The sequence below is a fragment of the Pipistrellus hanaki genome, assembly GCF_964339955.1.
Source record: "Pipistrellus hanaki genome assembly, chromosome: 19".
Taxonomy (NCBI): domain Eukaryota; kingdom Metazoa; phylum Chordata; class Mammalia; order Chiroptera; family Vespertilionidae; genus Pipistrellus; species Pipistrellus hanaki.
This window is the reverse complement of record NC_140521.1, coordinates 23987964-24011469: the sequence shown is the minus strand read 5'-3', so window position 1 is coordinate 24011469 and position 23506 is coordinate 23987964. Positions and strand designations below refer to the sequence as shown.

Sequence of the window (23506 nt, the reverse complement as noted above, 5' to 3'; positions counted from 1 at the left end):
GGGTTTTCTATATACAGTATCATGTCATCTGTGAATAAGGACAGCTTTACTTCTTCTTTTCCAATTTGGATGCCTTTTATTTCTTCTTCTTTTCTGATTATAATAGCTAGTACTTCCAGTACTATGTTGAACAGGAATAGTGAGAGTGGGCATCCCTGTCTTGTTCCTGTTCTTAAGGGAAATGATTTCAGTTTTTGCCCATTGAGTATGATGTTTGCTGTGGGTTTGTCATATATAGCTTCTATTATGTTGAGGTATGATCTTTCTATTTCCACCTTGCTGTAAGATTTTATCAACAAAGGGTGTTGGATTTTGTCAAATGCTTTTTCTGCATCAATGGATATGACTATGTGATTTTTATCTCTCAATTTGTTTATGTGAAGTATCACATTTATTGATTTGCAGATATTGTACCATCCTTGCATCTCCGAGATAAATCCTACTTGATCATGGGGTTATCATCTTTCTGATGTAGTTCTGGATCCAATTTGCTAAAATTTTGTTGAGGATTTTGGCATCTGTGTTCATGAGGAATATTGGTCTGTAACTCTCATTCATTGTGTTGTCTTTATCTGTTTTGGTATTAGGGTGATGCTGGCTGCATAGAATGAGCTTGGAAGTGTTCCTCTTGGATTTTTTTGAATAGTGTGAGGAGGATAGGTTTTAATTCTTCCTTTAATGTTTGGTAAAACTTCCCTGTGAAGCCATCTGACCCCAGGCTTTTGTTTGTTGGAAGCTTTTTGATTACTGCTTCGATCTCTTCCATAGTTATTATCCTATTGAGATTTTTAGAATCTTCTTGATTGAGTTTTGGAAGGTTGTACTTTTCTAGGAATATGTCCATTTCCTCCAGGTTGGTTAGTTTGTTAGAATAGTTATTCGTAGTATTTTTTAACAATTCTTTGTATTTCTGTGGGGTCCAGTATTATTTCTCCTTTTTCATTTCTGATTTTGTTTGTTCAGGTCCTCTCTCTTTGCTTCTTGGTGAGCTTGGCTAGAGGTTCATCAATCTTGTTTATCATTTTAAAGAACCAGCTCTTGGTTTTATTGATCTTTTGTATTTTTTTCCTCTGTGTCATTTATTTGTACTCTGATCTTTATTATTTCCTTCATTCGACTCACTCTGAGCTTTTCTTGTTGCTCTCTTTCTAATTCTAAGTTGTAGAGTTAGATGATTTATTGCCATATTTTCTTATTTTTTGAGGTAGGCCTGTAGCGCTATAAACTTCCCTCTCAGGACCGCTTTCATTGTGTCCCATAGGTTTTGGGTTGTTGTGTTTTTATTGTCATTAGTTTCCAGGATATTTTTAATTTCTTCTTTGATCTCTTTGGTAACCCATCATTGTTTAATAGCATGCTATTCAGCTTCCAAGTGTTTGAATTTTGGGGGCTGTCTTTATTGTATCTTATTTCTAATATGCCATTGTGGTATGTAAAAGTGGTTGATATGATTTCAATTTTCTTGAATTTGGGGAGATTTTGTTTGTGACCCAATATGTGGTCTATTTTTGAATATGTTCCATGTGCACTTTAGAAGAACATATATTCTGTGGCTTTGGGATGAAATATTCTGAAGATGTCAATTAAGTCTGCCTGACCTAGTAAGTTATTTAGGATTGCTGTTTATTTACTGATTTTTTTTTTTAGTCTAGAGGATTTATTCAGTATGTCAGTGGTATATTAATGTCCCCTTCTATGATTGTATTGTTGTCGATCTCTCCCTTGATATCATCCAGGAATTTGTTTTTTCTTATGTATTTGGGTGCTCTGCATTGGGTGCATATGTGCTTATCAGGCTATATCCTCTTGTCCTATCAATCCCTTTAGTATTATGAAATGGTCTTGCGTATCTCTTGTTATGGCCTTCACTTTGAGGTCAATTTTGTCAGATATAAGTATTGCTTCCCCAGCTTTTTTTTTTTTTTTTAATTTCCATTTGCCTAAAAGATATTTTTCCATCCCTTCACTTTCAGGCTGTGTGAGACCCACCTTATTCTGAGGTGGTCCTCTTGTAGAGAGCTTATATATGGTTCACTTTTTTTTTTTTTTTTCCATTCAGCCATTTGATGTCTTTTGATTGGAGCATTTAATTTGTTTACATTTAAAGTTACTATTGAAAGGTAATTGTTTGTAGCCATTTTTATTTTTTGTGTCTGTGTACTTTCTTACCTTTTTATTTCTTTTTCTTACTCCAATCCCTTTAGCATTTCTTGCATTGCTGGCTTGGTAGTGATAAATTCCCTTAGCCTTTTTTGTCAGTGTAGTTCCTTATTTCCCCTTCAATCTTTAAATTGACCATACCTTTGCCACACCCACAAGCCACACCCACAAAGCAACACCCACCATCCAATCAGGAGTGAATATGCAAATAAACCCAACCAAAATGGCTTAGGCCATAGAGAACAGGGGGTAGGCTTGGGTTTCTCTGGCGATAGAGGAAACCAAGCTTTCCATCTGCCCTTGCCAACCCAGGCCTCCACTTAAGGCTACAAAGTTTTAATTATAGAAGGTAAATAAATTCCAACAGAAGTGTCTGCTGCCACTGAGCAAGCGGAAGGCTTGACTCCACTCCAGGCTACAAAGTTTCAATTGTAGAAGGTAAATAAACCTCAGATACCAGGGCCTCTACTTAGGTCACTGGGGGGGCATGGCCAGCCTGTAAACCAACACAGGCCCCTCAGCCAGGCTGCCCCATGCCCTAAGGGAGCCCCCACCCTGATCCAGAACACCCTTCAGGGCAAACCAGATGGCCCCCTCCCATGCATCAGGCCTCTATCCTATCTAATAAAAGAGTAATATGCAGATTGACCATCACTCCAACACACAAGATGGCTTCCCCCATGTGGTCAAAGATCCTGCCCCCATGTGGACACAAGATGGTCAGCAGGGGAGGGCAGTTGGGAGGCACCAGGCCTGCAAGGTAGGGCAGTTGTGAGTGATGAGGTCAGCAGGGGAGGGCAGTTGAGAGGGACAGGCCTGCAAGGGGGGAATATTGGGGGTGACCAGGCCTTCAGGGAAGGGCAGTTGGGCAGACCCAGGCCTGCAGAGGATAGCAGTTGGGGGGACCATGCCTGCAGGGAAGAGCAGTTAGGGGCAAATAGGCTGGCAGGGATGTGGTTAGGGATGATTAGGCTGGCAGGCAGAGTGATTATGGGCAATCAGGAAGGCAGACAGGCGGCGCTTTGGCAGGAAGGCAGTGGAGCTGACAGAGTGGCGGAGCAGCAGTGCAGGCCGAGGAGACAGCGAGGGGGAGCACCTTTGGCAGTTCTTGACTTGAGGTTGAACCCATGAAGGACCTCCACGTTTGAGCCACCAGTCCTGATGGGCATGGGACAGAGCCAAAGATTCCCCACCCGGTCAGCAGCATGTGCCAATCTCTAGCCACACCCACAGGGCACATACACTCAGCGTCAGGTGGCCTCCAACCGCCAACTAGACCTGGAACCCGGAGGTTTGGGTGCTCAGGCACCATCCCTGGAACATGATTCTCCCCAGCAAATGCTCGTCTCCACACCTAGCAGGGCTAGGCTTCTGCTTTGAGCCCCACAACAAAGTTTGAATCATCGCCCCTGTAACACTCTAAGTCCATGCCCCCTTCTTCCCCCATTTCCTAACACACCCAGTCAAAACCTTATTCTGAAGCTCCATCCAATGGTTGTATGTTTTTTCTGCCTTGCTCCTTTGGGTCCAGCTCCCTAAGATTGGGGATGCTTTCTACCCCCAGTGATGTCTGCTGCCTGGGGGTGACGTGACACTGGAGATCAGTCACCAGCCTGGTTAGTTTCCCTTCACCTGACTGCCAGCCCTGCCTCATCCTGTTCTAAGGTGACAGGGCTCTTCAAACAGTGCCTGCTTTACCTATAACAGCCTGTCAGTCCTTGCCTGTCTCTGTTTCTTCAGTCATCTGTATCACTGCTTGCTTCTAAAGACCCAATCCTGTGCATAACTAGTTACAGAGAAAATTTAACCCCAGGTGGTAGCTCTCACATGTATGTGATAAATTACTGACTTTCACAATAGATTTATAAAGTCAGAGGCTGAAGCTTTTCCCCTCTTAAAAATAAAATGATTGGATTTTCATTTTCTGTAAAGGAAGAGAAAATCTGGAATAAAGACCCTGTTCTGACTCCCAAGTTCCTGGTATTCATCATTTGGCTTATACTACTAATGGGGTGTGAGGACTATGTGTGCCAGGGGGTGTCTGCATGCATTCAAACTCGCAGATAGAAAGATCCTGGAGATATCTGTAAATCAGCTTGGAAAGAATTGTAGGACTCACTTAAGGGAAAAGCTGAAGGCCAAGTGGACCTGAGAGGTGCTGGGTGGTGAGTGAGGAAATTCTTTTACCAATGTTGGCAGCAATTCACCCTCTTTCCAGGCCTGAAAAAATGATGACTATTGGCATGAGACAACAGCTTATTGCTGTTTTCCTCAAAGAATAAAAAAAAACAAGTGACAATAGTGCAAACAGGACAAAATTTGAAGGATATTAGTAAGGGCTTTAATTTCATTTTTAAGGAATGCAAATTCCTCTAAGCGAGAAGTAGGCACATTAATTATTTATGGGGTTTTATGAGATTTTATTTGCAGAGCATGAAAATGAGCGTGGGAAAAAAGATGTTTTCTCCTATCTTAGTTAGAAGCTCATATGGCTTAATTTGTAGTTTAGATAGATATTTGAAATGAAAGATCAAAGGATATCACAGGGAAGAAATCTCTGCTTATATTGGTCATTTGTTCTAAGTTCTGCCCTAAGAGTATGAACTTAATTTCCCACCATAACAATTATGACTATGTATGTGTCCCTCCTCAAAGACATTTTACAAATGTCTGAGGGAATTTCTGATAGGTAATGTAACTATATCATTACTGGTGAATTCTGAATTGTTTACATCTGGGTTATTCACTTGTGATCAATGTACAAACATTTCTTTTTAACCTCAGCACAGCCTGGTTCAATGGGGAAAAGCAAAGGACTGAGAACAAGAAGGCTGTAAAGAAGCTTACACAGTCTTTCACATGCAGAGAACGATCAATAAAGACTAGTTGTTATGATTATTACTGTGATAAATGCCCACTAGATATACAACTTTAGGCAAAGCCAACTGCAATCTCTTATATATAAAAGTGGCTTGTTTATATTCTGGAATGATGGCAATAATAAATGATAGAGAATTAAAAATGTCTGATGCCTGGCTGGTGTGGCCCACCAAAAGGTGGCGGGTTCTGTTTCTGGTCTGGGTACTTGCGGGAGGCAACTGATGGATGTTTCTCTCACATCGACGTTTCTCTTCCTCTCCCTCCAGCAATAAAAAATGTTTTGAAAAACTAAATATGACAATTTAAGACGTGGTCACTTCCCTTATCTCCCATCAAGCTTCTGGAACTCTCTCATCTTTGGGTGGTGCCTGACCCTGCGACACAAAGTGGTTTTATTATTTACTGAAAGAGGTAGAATAAAGTCATGAAAATCCAATGTGTACGGGGGATATAATCTAAAGTAAGCTAAATACAAGAGGATTCTGGCTTCCTCCACTGGGGAGTTTGATATCATGCCTGTGGGCTCTGTCGGGTCTTTCATCTCCTTAAGGAGCTGGCCTGCTATAGAAAGCACTTCCGCGTTGGGCTCAGGAAGCAGCAGTTTCGGGGTTACCTGTAGGTTGTATCAACACTCAGGTTGGCTGCAGCTAGCTCTGACGGAGGCATCCATGCAGGTAATGTGTTCCCAGCGACCCATTTCGTCCACTCAAATAAGCCAGGCTCTACACGGATCTTCAAGTGATTTTCTTGTTGTAAACCTTAGAGGTAAAATAAAATGAAGGTGAAGGAAACACCACTATGTTCTCAGAGAAAAAGCAAATAGAAGCCAAACTGTGATAAAAATTCTGGTCAACCTTCCATTCTTTTTTCAACCAGATATCATTACATTAGTAGAGTAAAATAAAGTGGAAGTATGTGAGTTTGGACAAGGCGATTAATTTTTGGAGTTACAAATGTATGAGTTGAATATTGGGCCACACCACTAGAATGGACATATGCTAGCTTGAAGTGGTGTATGATTTAGAAATAAACCCTAAGTCATTATCCCCATAACTTACACAGTTCTATGACTGCTACGATTCCTTTTCTCAAGTGTCTTATGAAGACACTTGAGAGATTCTCTTAACATCCACTAGTCTACAGTAGCTTTCACTTTATTTGAATTACATGTAAATTATTCACTTTCTCTATCAGAGCATCCAATGTTGATTATTTACAAGTGCCAACGTACAAGTTTGTGTTTATTGCTGTGTAATTACCCTCAGAGTGGAGAATTGGCCCCTATTAACTCTCTTTATATTGCCTTAAGCCAAGTTTTTCTATGCAAATTTAATACATAATGCATTTTAATATGTAAATACATCCTGGTTTACTTAAGACAAATGAATAGCAGTCTAATACAGTGTAAATTATTTGTAAGCTTGGCTATTTCTGGCTCATTCCTTATTTTGTATAAGTAAACGGTCCCACGTAGTTTCTTCTAGTTTCTTTCCAGTGAAACAAGAATGGTGATCCCTAGAACTCCAGCTCCTAGGATTTCCCTTTCTAACAATGGTGCTTTTACATCCAGTGAAGAAACCAGACGACTGAGGTTTGCAGGCACGAGGACCACTGCTCCTGGGAGCAGGAGGAAGAGATGGAGGAGAGGCCCTGTTCAGGGGGCTGCAGGCTCTAAGCCACCGCAGACAACAATACTTTTCATGCCTGCAATCCAAACATTCTCAAAAAAACTATTTGTATACATCCTTTCATCACACTTTGTGCTGGTAGCATATGATTTGGAGACTTTTAAAGAGACATCTCCCAAAAGAATCATTGCTAAAAATTCCAAATTTGAAGTTTTGACTTGGCTAATATCCCATGAGTCTAGGAATCTGCCTGGAGACAGAAGGATGGACTAGTTGACTTTTACCAAGTCTTACCTTTCAAGATGTTGTGTGCAGTCTGAACACAGCGCAGGGATGGGGAACAATAGACATGGTCAATAATGGTGTTACTTTCTAATAAGGCTTCACCTGCAAAGAAAACCAAAGGAGAATCAATCTGATGGACTCAGCCTCCTTGTGGGCAAAGGGCAGGGACCTGCTGACCTCTTCTTTTCTGGGAGGGATTACATTCAGCCAGCAGTTTCTGCCTTTTTTCTTTGTTTGTTTCCAACAAATCCTTTGATAGGGAGAGATCTATTTGTAGGCAAAGAAGCCAAAAGACTCCTTTTCGTCTTTTTCTTTCCTTCTCTCTGGTGTTACCAAGTGACAAAGTGTCCATCTAGGAGATCTAGAAGCATATAATGCTCTGATTTCAAGTTTGTCTTAAAAGTAGGAAGGGTTATATTCTCAAAATTGGGTCTTGATTTAATTTTATCCTGTGCTAAACATATTCATGGCCATATTCTTGGCCACCAGAGGTAAATCTCAACACCCAAAACTTCAACACTGTCTCCTAGAACCCACTCCTTCTCTACTGGATAAAGTCCAAACTCCCTCACAGTGGTCAAGCTCTTCCCTGGACTGGTCTTTATTCGTCATCCAGCCTCCTCTGTTGCCCTGATCACAATCTATGCTCTAGAAACTAGACAGCCTGTCCATCCACATCCTATGCTGCTGTTTGTGTTTCTGACTTCCTGTTGCTCTTCCACTGGGGATGCCCTTGGGAAGAGCAACAGGAAGTCAGAGACTAACCCTTCCCTCCCTCCTGCTCCTTCTCTATCCAGCTGACTTTGATTCAGATTGCAGGTTATCTCTCTTCCCCACTTTTTTGCGCTCATAATTCTTTTTCTTTTGATTAGAAGGTTGAATCAATGTAGTCTTTATAGATTTCGTTTTTCAATTACAGTTTACATTCAACGTCATTTTGTATAGTTTCAGGTGCACAGCATAATGGTAAAAGTCATACTTGCAAGACGTCCCTCCTGATATCTCCTGTACCCACCAGCACCATGCAGTTATCACAATATTATTGACTATATTCCCTATGCAGTACTTTACATCCTCACAACTGCTTTATCATTACCAATTGTACTTCTTAATCCCTTCTGTAGAGAGCCCCTGAGCAAAGGTTGTCAGCTGAATCTAGCACTGTCAGCAAAGCCATGTCCTGGAAATATACCTTGCCAAAGGCAGGGATGTTGTCAGTCCTGACCTTTAGCTCAGGTGCCAGGGGGTGGGTGCCATTATCTAGGTTCACTCAGGCGCCAGGGACGGATGCAATTATCTGGGACCAGCCAGTCCTGACAATTATGAGAAGCCACAAGAATGAAGAATGCAGCCTGATCTTTAAAGCATGATTTCACATAATTTCCTTTGTCTTAAATTCTAGTAAAACATCCTGGTATCATACTTATCATACTGTATATAATAAACATGCTGCACTAGCTCTGAGTCACTGTCTCTCCATCAAGAACGTGTCCACCTGGTCCCAGCTTTACTTACTGTATGAGTCTCTCTCTCTCTCTCTCTCTCTCTCTCTCTCTCTCTCTCTCTCTCTCTCTCTCTCTCTCTCTCTTTCTCTCTCTCTATCTCTCTCTCTCTTTCTCTCTCTCTCTTATCAGTCACCCCTACTCAGGTCTCATTTACTCTCTAGCCATGCTGGTTGTGGCTAAACCCACATCCTTCACCTTTCCACTGAGTCTCCTCAACACACCTCTTCCCTGGCAACTATCAATCTGTTCTTGGTATCTATTTCTATATTGTTTGTTCATTTATCCTGTTCTGTATTTGTCTTTTTTTGACTGGCTTATTTCACTTAGCATAAGACCTTCTAGGTCCAGATGGTAAGACTCCTTTTTTTTCTTCTTCTTTATGGCCTAGTCATATTCCATTGTATATATGTACTACCTCTTCTTTAGCCACTGTCCTTTGATGGATGCTGGGTTGCTTCCATAACTTGGCTATTGTAAATAATGCTGCAATTATATTCTTTTGAATTAGTGTTTTTTATTTTTTTTAAGATATGTGCCCAGAAGTGTAATCATTAAATCATAAAGCAGTTTCATTTTTAAATTTTTGAGGTAACTTCATACTATTTTCCATAGTGGCTGCACCAATCTTCATTCCCACCAACAGTGCATGAGGGTTCCCTTTTCTCCACATCTTCACCAACTCTTATTGTTTGTTGATTATTGATAAGAGCCATTCTGGTTTTAATTTGCATTTCTCTGATGATTAGTGACATTGAGCATCTTTTCATGTCTATTGGGCATCTGCATGTTCTCTTTTTAGAAGTGTCTATGCAGGTCCCAGCCTATTTTTTTTATCCTCACCAGAGGATATGTTTTTATTGATTTTAGAGAGGAAGAGAGAGAGAGGAAGAGGGAAAGATCAATGTGAGAGAGAAACATCAATTGGTTGCCACCCATACAAGACCAGATGAGAGATCGAATCTGCAACGCTATGGAGTCTGGGATAACACTCCAACCAACTGAACAACCAGATCAGGGCATCCTCTGCCCATTTTTAAATCAGGTTTTCTGTTTCAGTGTTGAGTTATATGAATTATTAATAAACTTTGGTATATTAACCCCTTACCTGATGTATCACTGGCAAATATCTTTTCCTATTAAGTAGGTTGTCTTTTTGTTTTGTTGATGGTTTCCTTTGCTCTGTGAAAACTTTTTGTTTGAAAAAAAAAAAACTTTTTGTTTGTTTGTTCATTTTGCTTCTCTTGCCTAAGGATACATATCAGAAAAATATATTGCTAAGAGAAATATCAGAGATTTTACTTCCTTAGTTTCCCTTTATGATAGTTCTTCTAAAACTTTTATGGTTACCAAGCTTAATCCATTTTGAGTTTATTCTTGTATATGGTGGGGTAAGAAGGTGGTCTAGTTTCATTTTTTTTTTTTTTTATGTATCTGTCCAATTTTCCCAAAGTCACTTATTGACTGTCTTCACTCATTTGCATGTTCTTGCCTCCTTTGTCACATATTAATTGACCACATTGGCATGGGTTTATTTATGAGTTCTGCATTCTCTGTGGTCCATTGATCTATATATATGTCTGTCTTTATGCTAACACTATGCTGTTTTGATTACTATAGACTGGTAGTATATAGTGTAATACCTCCAAGTTTGTTCCTCTTTCTCAAGATTGCTGTGGCTAGATGGGGTCTTTTGTGGTTCCTCATAAATTTTGCCAGTGTGTGTCATAACAACCAGGTCGTATGGTCACTTGGGCTTTTATATATATATATATATATAAACTAGAGGTCCAGTGAATGAAATTCATGCATGGGGAGGGGATCCCTCAGCCTGGCCTGCACCCTCTCATAATCCACGACCCCTCAGGGGATGTCCAACTGCTAGTTTAGGCCCAATCCCTGCAGTCATACATCCAGTAGTCGAACATCCCTCTTGCAATCCGGGACCAATCCCCTAACCACTCGCCTGCCTGCTGGCCTCTAACCGCGCACGTGTCTGCCTGCCTGTCTGCTCACCCCTTAACCACTTGCCTGTCTGTCTGCTTGCCCCTAACTGCTCACCTGCCTCCCTACTCACTCCTAACCAGTCATCTGCCTGTCTGCTCAGTGTGCATCATAATGGATGATCATTCCAGATGTATCTCCATAACAGTTGCTTAGGCTTTTATATATATACTAGGGTCCTGGTGCACAAAATTTGTGCAAGGGGGTTGAGGGAGCTGTCCCTCAGCCCAGTCTGGACCCTCTCCAATCTGGGACTCCTCGAGGGATGTCCAACTGCCCATTTAGGCCAGTGGGATGGAGCCTAAATGGGCAGTTGGACATCCCTCTCACAATCCAGGACTGCTGGCTCCCAACTGCTCGCCTGCCTGCCTTCTTGGTTGCCCCCTAACCGCTTCTGCCTGCCAGCCTGATCACTCCCTAACCACTTCCCTGCCAGCCTGATTGATATCTAACTACTCCCTTGCCAGCCTGTTTGCCCCCAACTTCCCTCCTCTGCTGGCCTGATCACCCCTAACTGCCCTCCCCTGCAGGGTTGATTGCCTCCAACTGCCCTCCCTTGCAGGCCTGGTCCCTCCCAACTGCCTCGCCTGCTGGCCATCTTGTGGTGGCCATCTTGTGTCCACATGGGGGCAGATATCTTGTGTGTTGGAGTGATGATCAATCTGCATATTACTCTTTTATTAGATAGAATAGAGGCCTGGTGCATGGGTGGGGGCCAGCTGGTTTGCCCTGAAGGGTATCCCGGATCTGAGTGGAGGTTCTCTTGGGGCGTGGGGCAGCCTGAGGGGCCTGTATTGGTTTGCAGGGTGGCCACACACCCCAGTGACCCAAGCAGAGTCCCTGGTATCTGGAATTTACTTATCTTCTACAATTGAAACTTTGTAGACTGGAGCGGAGTCAAGCCTCCTGCTTGCTTCGTGGCCAGCAGCCATTTCAGTTTGGATTTGTTTACCTTCTATAATTGAAACTTTGTAGCCTTACATGGAGGCCTAGGCCGGCAAGGGCAGGTGGAAAGCTTGGCTTCTTCCATTGCCTGGGAAACCCAGGCCTCCCTCCTGCTTTCTGCGGCTGTAGCCATCTTGGTTGGGTTTATTTGCATACTAACTCTGATTGGTCGGTGGGTATGGCTGGTGGGCATGGCTTGTGGGTGTGTCGGGGTGATTATTAATTTGCATATTACTCTTTTATTAGGTAGGACTAGAGGCCCAATGCACAAAATACGTGAAAGAATAGGCCTTCCTTTCTCCAGCTGCCAGTACCAGCTTCCCTCTGGCACCCAAGACCCAGGCTTCCAGCAGGCACCTGGGGCCCAGGCTTCCCTCTGGCTACCAGCAGGCACATGGGACCTGGGCTTCCCTCACAGCCCTGGCTTCATCTGGCAGGTTGTTTAGAAGGATATTCAGTCTAATTATCATGTTACACTTTTATTATTATAGACTAGAGGCCCGGTGCATGAAAATCCGTGTACTTGGTGGAGGTCCCTCAGCCTGGCCTGCACCCTCTTGCAGTCCAGGAACCCTAGGGATATGTCCACCTGCCAGCTTAGGCCCGCTCCCTGGGGGATCCCTCCAGCAGCCTGGGAGCCCTCAGGTTATGTCCAACTCCTGCCACTGCCACTGACCTTGCAGCCCTCAGCCCAGTTTGTGGCTGAATGGATCTCCCCTGTGGGAGCACACTGACCACCAGGGTGCAGCTTCTGTGTTGAGTGTCTGCCTCCTGGTGGTCAGTGAACATCATAGCAGCCAGTCATTCTGCCATTAGGGTCAATGTGCATATTAGACTTTTATTATATATGATAGAGATTATGTTCCTCTATTTTTATTTTCTTCTTAAAGAAGTCCCATTAACATTGTAATACTAGTTTTGTGGTGATAAACTCTGTTACCTTTTCTTCTCTGGGAAGCTCTTTTTTTTTTCTCCTTCAGTTTTAAATGGGAGCCTTACTGGGTAGAGCACTCTAGGTTGTATATAGATCCTTGCTTTTTATCACTTCAAATACTTTGTGCCAATCCCTCTGGCCTGCAAATTTTCTGTTGAGAAATCAGCTCACAGTCTGATGAGAGCTCCCTTGTAGGTAACTAATGTTTTCTCTTGCTGCTTTTAAAATTCTCTCTTTAAACTTTGGCATTTTAATTAAAATGTGTCTTTGTGTGGGCCTCTTTAGGTTCATCTTGTTTGAGACTCTCTGCACTTCCTGAAATTGTGTGTTTTTTTTCCTTCACCAGGTGAGGGAAATTTTCAGTCATTTTTTAAGAAAGTTCTCAATCGCTTGCTATCTCTTTCTCCTGATGGTACCCCTATGATGCAGATACATTAAACTTCATGTCCCAAGGTCCCTTAAGCTATCCTCATTTTTTAAAAATTCCTTTTTGATTTTGCTGCTCTCATTGGGGTGTTTTCTGCTACCTTGTCTTTGAAATTGCCCATCAGATCCCTACTTCATCTCACCTGTTGTTCATTCCTTTTAGTATATTCTTCATTTCAAATAATTTAATCTTCATTTCAGACGGATTCTTTTCTATGTTTTATATATGTTTATGCTTGCTATGTCTTTGTTATAGTTCTCATTAAGTTAATCCATTCCCCCCCACCCCCAAGTTCCTTGAGCATCATTAGAACCATTGTTTTGAACTTTGTTTCTGATAGATTGCCTTCATTTCATTGAATTCTTTTTTTTTCCTATGGATTTCTCCTGTTCTTTAATTGGGGTAATGCTTCTTTGTCTCCCCATTTTGAGTGCCTCTCTGTATTTGTTTCTGTGTATTAGGTAGATCTGCTATGTCTCCCAGTCATGGTAGTAGGTTCCATGGGGCTCAGTCTCCTTGATCACCTGAGTTACGTTCTCCAGGAATGTCCCTTGTGTGGATTATGTGAGCCCTGCTGTTGTAGTTGAGTCTACTTTTTGGCCCCTGTGTGGGTGAGGTTGATCCTTAGGGTGGCTGACTGTGAGAACTGACCCCGGACCATATTGTACAAACTGTTGTGTGGAGGCTGACCATATGAAGTGGAATTTGCCTCCATGGGGTCTGGTGCCTGCTGAGATCTCCCTTTGGATGTATGGTTGTGGCGTTAATTGGATTGTGCTTTGATGTGGTCTGAATCCTGCAGGGTGTGTGGGTTCTGGGGCCTCTTGGGAGAGTCTCCAGTGGAGGTCAATGTCAGAAACTTCCTGTGACTGGCCCTGGGCTGCCTGTCAGAAGCTGCAAAGCAAGCCATGTGTATTGGTTACCTTTGCTGGGCCCGGATGAATGTGGGAGGAGCTAAGCTGTGCCCCTTCCACAAAGCCCTGGGACAGGTTAGTAAAAGGCACAAGGCACCCCAAGACTTCCTCCACCTGCATTAGCCTGCCGTTAGGCTCAGTAACTGAATGAGTGTCTGGTGACACAAGTTTGCATGAGGTAGGTTCTCAGTGAACCAACAGGTCAGTGTAAGAGCTGCTCCTCAGGCTGATACAGGCTCAAGTACACATCAGTGCTGCGTCAGAAGCCACACAGCAGAAGTCTGAAGGTTCACCAAAGCTAGCTGTCACCTGCTGTATGCCTGCTGACCTTTTGGGGGTGTATTCTCAGGGACAGAGGGTGAGGCCAGCAGAGCTCATCAGGCCCAAAGAGACCAGGACTTAGCCATGTGAAGGTAGGGCTCTGCACAAGAACGGTGGTGCCAGGGTGTGTATGTGTGTTGGAAAAATGGCCCATGCCATAGAGCCACACGCCTCAGTCTCTCCCTGAGCTGTGCGACCCTCAGAGCCACCCAAGGAGCATGCACTGAGGCCTTGGCTGGCATGAGCTTGGTAGGGCCAGGCAATGGGGAGCTGGAAGGGTGGGACATTGCATTCCTCTAGGGCAGTGGTTCTCAACCTTTCTAATGCTGCAACCCTTTAGTACAGCTCCTCATGCTGTGGTGACCCCCAACCATAAAATTATTTTTGTTGCCACTTCATAACTGCAATTTTGAGAACCGCTGCTGTAGAGCCTAAGACCATCGGAAAACACAGATATTTACATTACGATTCAATAACAGTAGCAAAATTACAGTAATGAAGTAGCAACAAAAAAATGTTATGGTTGGGGTCACCACAACATAGGAGCTGTATTAAAGGGCTGAGGCATTAGAAAGGTTGAGAACCACTGCTCTAGGATGATGCTGTATGAAGAGCAGTGCTCAATCCAGGATGATGGTGTTTGTGGGCAGTGTTCGAGAAGGGCTCAGCTCATGGACCCTGGTAGCTGACCCTTCAGCTCTCTCTTGGCAGCCACACACGATTCCTTATTTGCTCCAAGTCTCTTTCTTCTGTGGGAGCTCAGGGTAACTGGCTGCAAATGAGATTTTGTGTGTTTGGCCCTTTAAGAGGACACCTGGGTTTCTTAGGAGACTCCTATCTTTTCTTAGCAGACAGAATCCGTGCTGACTTTTACAGCCAGGTATTATGTGGCTCCTTTTCCCAGCTCTGGAGCTCTGGGCTAGGAGCCTGGTGACTGTACAACTGGGACAACCACCCTCTGGGAGCAGGGCCAGCCCTTTTCATGTCTCTGTCCTTCCTACCGTGTCAATGCGGCTTCTTCTGTAAACCCTTGGTTATACGACTTCTGTTCAACTGGTCTTCAGTCGGTCATTCAGGTTTATTGTTCTACAATTTAGTTGTGATTCCAGTTTGATCTGGGAGGAGGTGAGTGTAACTTCCACTTACTCAACTGCCATATTGGGTCCCTTGTCTCGCTGCTGCACCCATAATTCTGTGTACATCTTTTATTTTTGGATGCCACCTTGTGAGGCATTTATGTACTTACAAGCTTGTTTCCCTGAGGGTGGGGACTCCTGCTTGGATCCCCAGCACTAGAACTGTCTTGCACAAAGAATGACCATCAGCACAACTGAGGTCACTTAGGACAAGGCTGCTGTCTCTCTGAGGCAGGCTCTCTGCAAAGAACTGAGCATCTTCAAAGGATCAACTGGCCGCTGTACATCCACCTCCAAGGTTCCCTGCTCCTCACCTTTGTGCTAGAAGCTGACCTCTTTGCCACACCAAGCATGACCTCGCTCATCACTGTTCCATACACCCTCAATAGGAATTACACTTTGGTAAAGTATCCGGTGCTACATGCAGGGTCCTAAACTTCATGGTTACATAAGAAGTCCCTTGAGGAGCTCTAGCTGGTTTGGCTCAGTAGATAGAGCATGTACCTGCAGACTGAAGGGTTGCAGGTTCAATGCTGATCAAGGGCACATGCCTGGGTTGTGGGCTCAATCCATAGTGGGGGCCATTCAGGAGGCAACTGATCAATGATTCTCTCTCATCATTGATGTCTCTATCTCTCTCTCCCTCTCCCTTCCTCTCTGAAATCAATAAAAATGTATTGTTAAAAAGAAGAAATTCCTTGAGGAAATGTACTACCTGTAGAGAAGTTACAGAATCCTTCAAGAAGTGTCCTGGCATGCCCACTGGGACCAGAATCCTGAACATGTGGCCACGCCAGTTGTGCGATTACTCCAGGACACTCACCCACTAGTTTTGCTTGCATGCACCCAAACACAGTGATTGGAGCGTCTTTCTCATAGTCCCGGAAGCCACCGCTCCGCTGAGGTAAGCTGTGAGGCATGTTCAGGTTGGTGCGAATGTAGCGGCCTAGAAAAAAGTCGTACAAGGCCATGTGAGTTTCTCGTTTCCGTTAGGATTTTCACTGCTGATCCTGATAGCCTCTCTATTTCCATTCCTTTTTAGCCAAAGAGACAAAATTGGGCTTTCTAGGAAATGTCAAGGCCGACACTTTTCCTTTGTTAGAATGTCTGGGAATCCACTCCTCTATTCTGCTGACAAAAGTGACAAGAGGTAGTTTTTAAGTGAAAATAGTAACCAGACACTCTTCAGCAGGGGGCTGCTCTGAATTGTAACCTCCCTGTGTGAAATAGGCCACTCAGAGGAAATGGAACCAGCATGAGTCAGGGCGAACTGAGTGGGGAGCACTGGCCATGGAATCAGGATGCCCCTCCCTGCCTCTGATTTGGCCATGTGACCGTGGGCGAAACATCCGCCTTTGTCCCCTGGTGTCCCAGTTTACAGATTCTAGACAAGAACACTTAACCTGTTCCCTAACCAGACGATCAAGGAAGGGCTTATGAATATTGCAGGCTTTTCTACAACCCTCTAGCGAGAAATGAGCACTGCATCTAGATAGATGCAGCTTGACTGTGCCCTCTAGAGGCCATGATAGGCATAGCAATGCCAAAGAGGACAAACAGCTGCTCACCTTTGGCATCGAAGCACTGGGATAGCCAGTACTTCCCAAAGACGACGTCCATCCTCTCGCCATGCCGACACACGAAGAGGCACCTCTTTTGGGAGCCAGGCTGGCTGCTGGCCTTCAGAGGCTGCAGGTAAGGAACAGCTGTGAGTGGAGAGAACACGAGACAGTGGACAGGCCGGGCCAGGTGCAGGCGAGCTGAGCGCCAGAGCAGGTTCTGTGAATGCAGGACTTGGCCTATCCTCTGCAGACCACACAGGTTATTTTGAGGCTCAAATGTGATGAACTACAGGTGCTTTGAGAAATCAGAAGGGTTAGAAAACGGCCTTATCAGTGCAGCTGCTCTTGTCAGTAGGAGCAGTTACTTCTTTGAGGTGAAGCTAGCTGGCTCGTAGAGAAAGCCACTGGTGGGACAGCATGCTCCCCTCCACAGAGGCCTCCGCAGCTCCCTCAGGGAGTGAGGATGCTCATCACCACAAACACGTCTGCCTCACCTCTCCGTGCGTGTGTTAGACCACACGGTCCAGCGGTCTCCTCCAGCAGTGAGGGCCTGCCTTCCTGCTCTCACCATGGGTTAGCTCTATTGTCCAACTCCTACAAGCTGGTGCTCCTGGAGATGGTTCTGGGAGGACAGTTGCTATGTCAGGTGATGAAACAGGTAAGTCTGGTCAAAGGCATGCCCAGACGACGTGGTCTCTACAGCTGCTGGGCGGGTTGCAGTAGATGTCCCTCTAAGAGCCATTCCCAGTTCCCCTAGGGCTACAGGTGTCATGCTGACCAGCATTTACCTTGGTTCCCAAGGAGGAAGTTAATATATGGGTGGTGGAATGTCTTCCCCTCGTCTTCCCTTATTGTTTTCTAATTCAAGCCCTGAGCTCTAGCCAAAGTGATCTAGTATCTTAATCCTCAACAGTTTTGAACTTACAACTTGCCTTTGTATTCTTCAAACTACTCTCCCAACTCTTCATTCTGGAAACTTTCTGACATATACCAAGTGCTCCAATGTACACCGAACACTCACTGTGCACCAGGTACTGTGCTAACAGCCTTATTCCTGCCTTTAATGTTTTTCTTTAAAGTATAATTGACATATAACAGTACATTAGTTTCAGGTGTCCAACATAGCGATTTGACATTTATATATCTTACGGTATATAAGTAACCATCTGTCACCAAACAGAGTTATGATATTGATATTACTAGTGGCCCGATGCATGGAATTCATGCATGGGGGTGGGGGGTGTCCCTCAGCCCAGCCTGCACCGCCTCCAATCTGGGACCCCTCAAGGGATGTCCAACTGCCCGTTTTTAAATGGCCAATCGGACTCCCTCTCACAGTCCAGGACTGCTAACTCCCAATTGTTCACCTGCCCAGCCTGATTATCCCTTAACCACTTCTCTGCCAGCCTAATTGATGCCTAACTGCTCCGCTGCTGGCCCAATTGCCCCTAACTGCCCTTCCCTGATGGCCTGGTCACCCCTAACTGCCCTCTCTTGCCAGCCTGGTCGCCCCTAACTGCCCTACCCTGAAGGCCTAGTTGCTCCCAACTGCCCTCCCCTGCAGGCCTGGTCCCCCCAACTGCCCTCCCCTACAGGCCTTGTTCCCCCCCCAAATGCCCTCCCCTGCGGGCCTGATTGCCTACAACTGCCCTCCCCTGCAGCCATCTTGTGACCACATAGGGGTGGCCATCTTGTGTGTTGAAGTGATAGTCAATTTGCACATTACCTCTTTAGTATACAGGATTCACTATATTCCCTGTGCTTTCTATTACATCTCCATAATATATCTATTTTATAACTGGAATTTGCACCTCTCACTGCTCTTCACCTTTTTACCCACTCCCTGCCCCGTTTCCTCTGATCTTCACCACGGCCTGTGATTGCTGCTGCACAGATGACAGGCCCCCCTCTGCAAAGAGCCTTCCTCACAGCAAGACCAGATGCTGTCAGGCCCCGTCTCAGCTCTTCTCGTCTCCAGTGTGTATGTGTGTTAGTGGCCTCATCCGTGGTAACAGGTGCTCAGGGAGCCTGAGTGCTCTGAGGGCGTGCCCTGGGGGTAGCCTCACCTGCGAGGGCTGGCAGACGATGGTGAGGGGCGCCATCTCCCCCAGGCCCTGGTCCTCGTATGACCGCCTGTCCAGTATGCCATCACCAAATGGGAGCGCGTTGGAAGAAGATGCGTTTAAGATGGAGTAAGAACTGCAGAGGAAGATGAAGAAAGAAGTTCACTGCGTCAGCTGGGAGTCCTCAGCCCTTCAGCCGCGGGCTCCTGGGGTGTGGGGACTGGCAGCAAACGCTCCGGGTCAGCCCAGGGCTGGGAAAGCTCAGTGGGGGTGCCCCCTTCCTGGGACACCATCTTGCTTTATGCTGAAGTCAGCTGTCAATCAATCGGGGCAGATGGTGTCTCCGTTTGGAATAGAAGAACTCACCCCCTGGGCAAGAACAGGCCTATGGCATCTCAGGTACTCTGTGCTAAGGGGCCATAGGCGTGGTCACACTGAAGTCACAAAGAAAAATGAAGTGTCAGTTTTGTACCATTGTTTCCACCTATTTTTCAGGCTCAAAAGAAATAAACAATTCCTGTTGTCTCTCATCTTTTCTGTGGTGGTTTTCATCCACCCACATATTCCAGGGAGCATTTCCCTGACTCCACCACTTTGCCTGTGGCTCCTCATAGTTGAGGAAACCTCATGGCCATTTCCTCCTCTTCTACCGCCTTCTCCCCACTCCCTTCTCTCTCCCTGTCCCACAGGGCATTTCCCACCAGATGCTGGGCTGCTGGCCTAGAGCTCCCCCTTCGGGGTGACCCCAGAACTGCAGGAGCCCAAAGAGGCCTTGCTAAATGGAGGCAGCAACTCACATCAGGTTGAAATGACTGGATTAGTAAATCCTCCAAAAAGCCTATTTAGTAAACATTGCGATTTAAGCATGGCTGTTAGGCAAATCCGGTGGCCCTCTCCGTCAGCATGCCGGGCAGTATCAAGGGAGAGCATTTAAGTTTTAGATTCCTCACTTCTTTAGAACGAGGGCAGCCACAAGTCCCAGGCAGCCTGCACAGTCTGGTTTGTGTCTCCTGATCCAGCAATCTGTGCAGCTTAACATCACTCTGGATTGTTTATTTGTAACACATTATTATTCTTATAATTTTAACTTAAATAAACTTCTTACAGTTACAAATATAATAAAGCTAACTGGTTGTTAGTAAAAATTCTTTCTAAAAATTGTACGGGCATGGTGGTTTGGCTCAGTGGATAGAGCATCGGCCTGTGGACTGAAGGGTCCAGGTTTGATTCCAGTCAAGGGCATGTTCCCTGGGCTGCAGGCTCAATTCCTGGCCCTGGCTGGGGAGCCTGCATGAGGCAGCCAGTTGATGTGTCTCTCTCATATTGATGTTTCTCTCCGTGTGTCTCTCCCTGTCCTTTTCACTCTCTCTAGAAACCAATGGAAAAATATCCTTGGGGCCAAGACCAGTTTGGCTCAGTGGATAGAGTGCGGGCCTGTGGACTGGAAGGTCCCAGGTTCGATTCCGATCAAGGGCATGTACCTTGGTTGCAGGCACATCCCCCGTAGGTGGCATGTAAGAGGCAGCTGGTTGATGATTCTCTCTCATCGATGTTTCTAACTCTCTATCCCTCTCTCTTCTTCTCTGTAAAAAATCAATAAAATATATTAAAAACAAAAAAAGAAAGAAAAATATCCTTGGGTAAGGATTAAACAAGCAAAACAAAAAGCCTGTCTGGTTTTAGTGATTTTAGCACCTTTTCATTCTCCAAGGCGCCCCTTTCTATAACTGTAAATAGACTCCCCCTCTTTACACACAAAGGCCACCTATGCTCACGCCTGCAGACCGGTGTTTCAGCCCTCGCACACATCCTAGTCACCGGGGAGGTTTACCCCGCGCGGGCCAGGCCACTCCGCACAGTGTGGGGGAGCCCAGGAACCAGTTAGTGTGATGTGTGGCCAAATGAAACCTATTTTGGTAAAATTTAGACAACTGTAGATCAAGGAAATCTTGGTTATTCTCTTTTGTTTTAAACGAAGACCTCCCAGCATCTCAGAGTCAAAGAAAATCCAGTCCCATTCTCCGTTTCTCAAGCCTGAGGGCCCCACCTGCTGGGTGGCACCGCCTGCCCCTGCTTCCTGACCCATCACTGCCTCCTTCCTTCCGCTGTGAGGTCTGAGAGCCCGGCCACAGGCAGTGCCAGGAGCGTGCCCCTTCCTCTCTGGGATGAGGCCTGGGCTCCCTGGAGCAGTGGGGCTGTCAGTTCCAGTGAGACCACAGGCAGTGCTTTCCGCTGAGAGCAGCGAGGGGCGCAGAGCTCACACCCAGCGCCTCTTCCCAAGTGCTGGGCCTGAGGATAAGCCCAGGGCCAACCAGCCACCACAATTCAGAGGACACAACAGGCCACACACTGACAGCTGTCCAGGGACACTAACCAGGCCAGATGCTCTGAGAAAGGAGTGGGGGAGGGGGAGACAGTGTCCCTGGGCGCACTCGGAGACCTGAGGTTAGGGAGGAAGGTCGTGAAAGGCCACAGGCCCAGGCTCCACTTGTTGCTTGAATCTCCTCCCCAAGGGCCCACCAGGCCAGCCGGGCCAGACCGCACCACTGAGGCTAGCGGTGAGAGAAGTCTGCCTCCCTGAGCCATTCCCACCTCTGGGTGCCCTTCTCTTACAGGACCAGTTTTGGAGAAGAGACAATTGACTTGCTGAGTATATAAAGAGGATGAGAAAACGCAGGTTAGAAAGAAGAGAAAATCATAAAGCTAATGACGACTTCAGTTCAGTGCTGCTAGGCAGGTGCCCTGATCCCAGCAAAGCTAGGCCCTCCCCCGCAGCCCCCCCCCCCCCCCCCCCTAGCTGACTGCAGTTCAGTATCACAGTCACTTTGCAGATCAGCAAATGGAGGCTCCCAGGCAAGGCCGCACAGCCAGTGAATGGGAGGGTCGGAGGACTGCTGGAATGAAAGCTCAGCCTCTCCACATGGTGCCCTAATCCCTCACGTTAGTGTTTCCACTCAGCAGGGCTGGCCTCAGAGAACTGCACGCGAGTCATCGCTCAGAGGACACGCAGACGCCCTCCCTGGCCCAGGAGGGATAGCACTCATTTCACCCTGAGCTCTAACCTGGACAAGAGGGGGCTGGGCCGGGACCTGGCAGGCTTCCCTGTCCGCTCCGCAGTGCGAGCCTGCTTTTCGGGACTCAACCTAAGGGCGGTGATCCTCAGACCGAGCCTTAGTCCTGTTTATTCAGGAGTGTTATGCTTCACTCGCTTTCACAGGCTAAAAGGGCAACTTTGGAAACCCAATTTTTTTTATTTCCGAAAAAGCAAATACTTAGGGAACATGAGGCAGCTCCGACCTTCTGATCTGAGCCCCAAATGCTGGTGTTCATGGGGTCACGTGGGGGACTGGAAGGAAGAGGGAGCTGCTGGGTCCCGGGGATCAGGGAAGATTTCTCTCCCCACTCGGGTGTGTGCTGCCAACCAGGGCAGCGACTCTTTCCCTTTTCCCACCAGACCTGAAGCCAGGAGGAACACGCACTGAAGCCCGTCTGCTGCTCTTCTGGGGTGACCACACGATGTGGGGCCCACCTCTGTGCCCGGAGCTCCCAGCTCAGTCATGTGGGCCTGGGGCACGCACAGAGGAGGACAGACCTCACACACACACTGGTGGGACCCCTGTGTGTCCGGGGAGGGCAGACCCGAAGCTCCTCTGAGTAAGAGAGAGAAGGTGCGCGGCCGAAACCGGTTTGGCTCAGTGGATAGAGCATCTGTCTGCAGACTGAAAGGTCCCAGGTTCGATTCCGGTCAAGGGCATGTACATTGGTTGCAGGCACATCCCCAGTGAGGGGTGTGCAGGAGGCAGCTGGTCGTCGATGTTTCTCTCTCATCAATGTTTCTAGCTCTCTATCCCTCTCCCTTCCTCTCTGTAAAAAAAAATCTATAAAATATATTTTAAAAAGAGAGAGGAAGAGAGAGAGAGAGAGAGAGAGAGAGAGAGAGAGAGAGAGAGAGAGAGAGAGAGAAGGCGCCTTTATTTCTATTTTATTTACTGGGACACAAAGCTAGCCATAGGCCACTGCCAAAGACGACCAAGGACCACGTGTGTCTCCAGGCTCTGCAGTTAGTTGCCTATCTCCTTGAACACACACTGTCCCCTAAACGCTCACGTGCCCAGTCTGAGCACTGGCTCGGAGCCACCTACTAACTGAGGGCGGGTTGGTCTCCTGACACTTGCAATCTCTGTCCCTGCTGGCCCGGCGGTGTCCCAGGAGCCGCCTCGCTGCTGCGCTGGGAGCCGGCCGTCCCAGCAATGACCCAGGACACCGCGGACATAAACCTGGAGCCATGAAAACTCAGGACCCATGCTTCAGCCATCAGAGGGGACCCAGCAGCCTCAGTTTAGTCTCCAATCTGGAACTCAGACCGACAGCTCCATTGGACGGGCAGGAAGAGCTCCCATTGCTCAGTTCTCCCATCCCCAGGTCAGCTCTCCCGGGGAGCCGGGAGCCCACAGGCCGTCTTCATGGCCTCGGGCCGAGGCGTCAGACCCCACCCCTCCGGGGGTGCAGGCCGGCCGCGGCACTCACCTGTGGAACACCCAGGTGCTGCACTCGTCGGCCTTGGTGATGTAGTTCTCGGGCAGCAGCCCCGAGCCGCCGGTGGTCAGGGAGGTGCCGTAGACCCAGCCCTCGCTGGTGCTGGCCTGCTCCACGGGCGACATGAAGATGAAGTCCCCCGGGACCAGCTCCAGCTCGTCGTCATTCTGGGGGGTGTAGGGGTAGATCACCTGCAAGGTCTGGAGAAG

At 46.6% G+C, this 23506-nt stretch overlaps 1 protein-coding gene across 3 annotated transcripts in view; it reads right to left on the bottom strand.

Annotated features, from left to right (window-relative positions):
- Positions 1-23506, bottom strand: part of UBASH3B (ubiquitin associated and SH3 domain containing B) — a 136277-nt gene that overhangs the window by 16135 nt on the left and 96636 nt on the right. For all 3 annotated transcript variants that reach the window (XR_014793557.1, XM_084868432.1, XM_084868433.1), the window contains exons 6-11: positions 23289-23497; positions 18765-18897; positions 16705-16825; positions 15960-16082; positions 6963-7055; positions 5654-5798 (exon numbers count right to left, since the gene is read on the bottom strand). Coding sequence is in view for 2 of the 3 variants with exons in the window: in XM_084868432.1 (XP_084724558.1) it covers positions 5654-5798; positions 6963-7055; positions 15960-16082; positions 16705-16825; positions 18765-18897; positions 23289-23497 (824 nt within the window). In the remaining variant the exon portion in view is untranslated. The remainder of the gene's footprint in view (positions 1-5653; positions 5799-6962; positions 7056-15959; positions 16083-16704; positions 16826-18764; positions 18898-23288; positions 23498-23506) is intronic.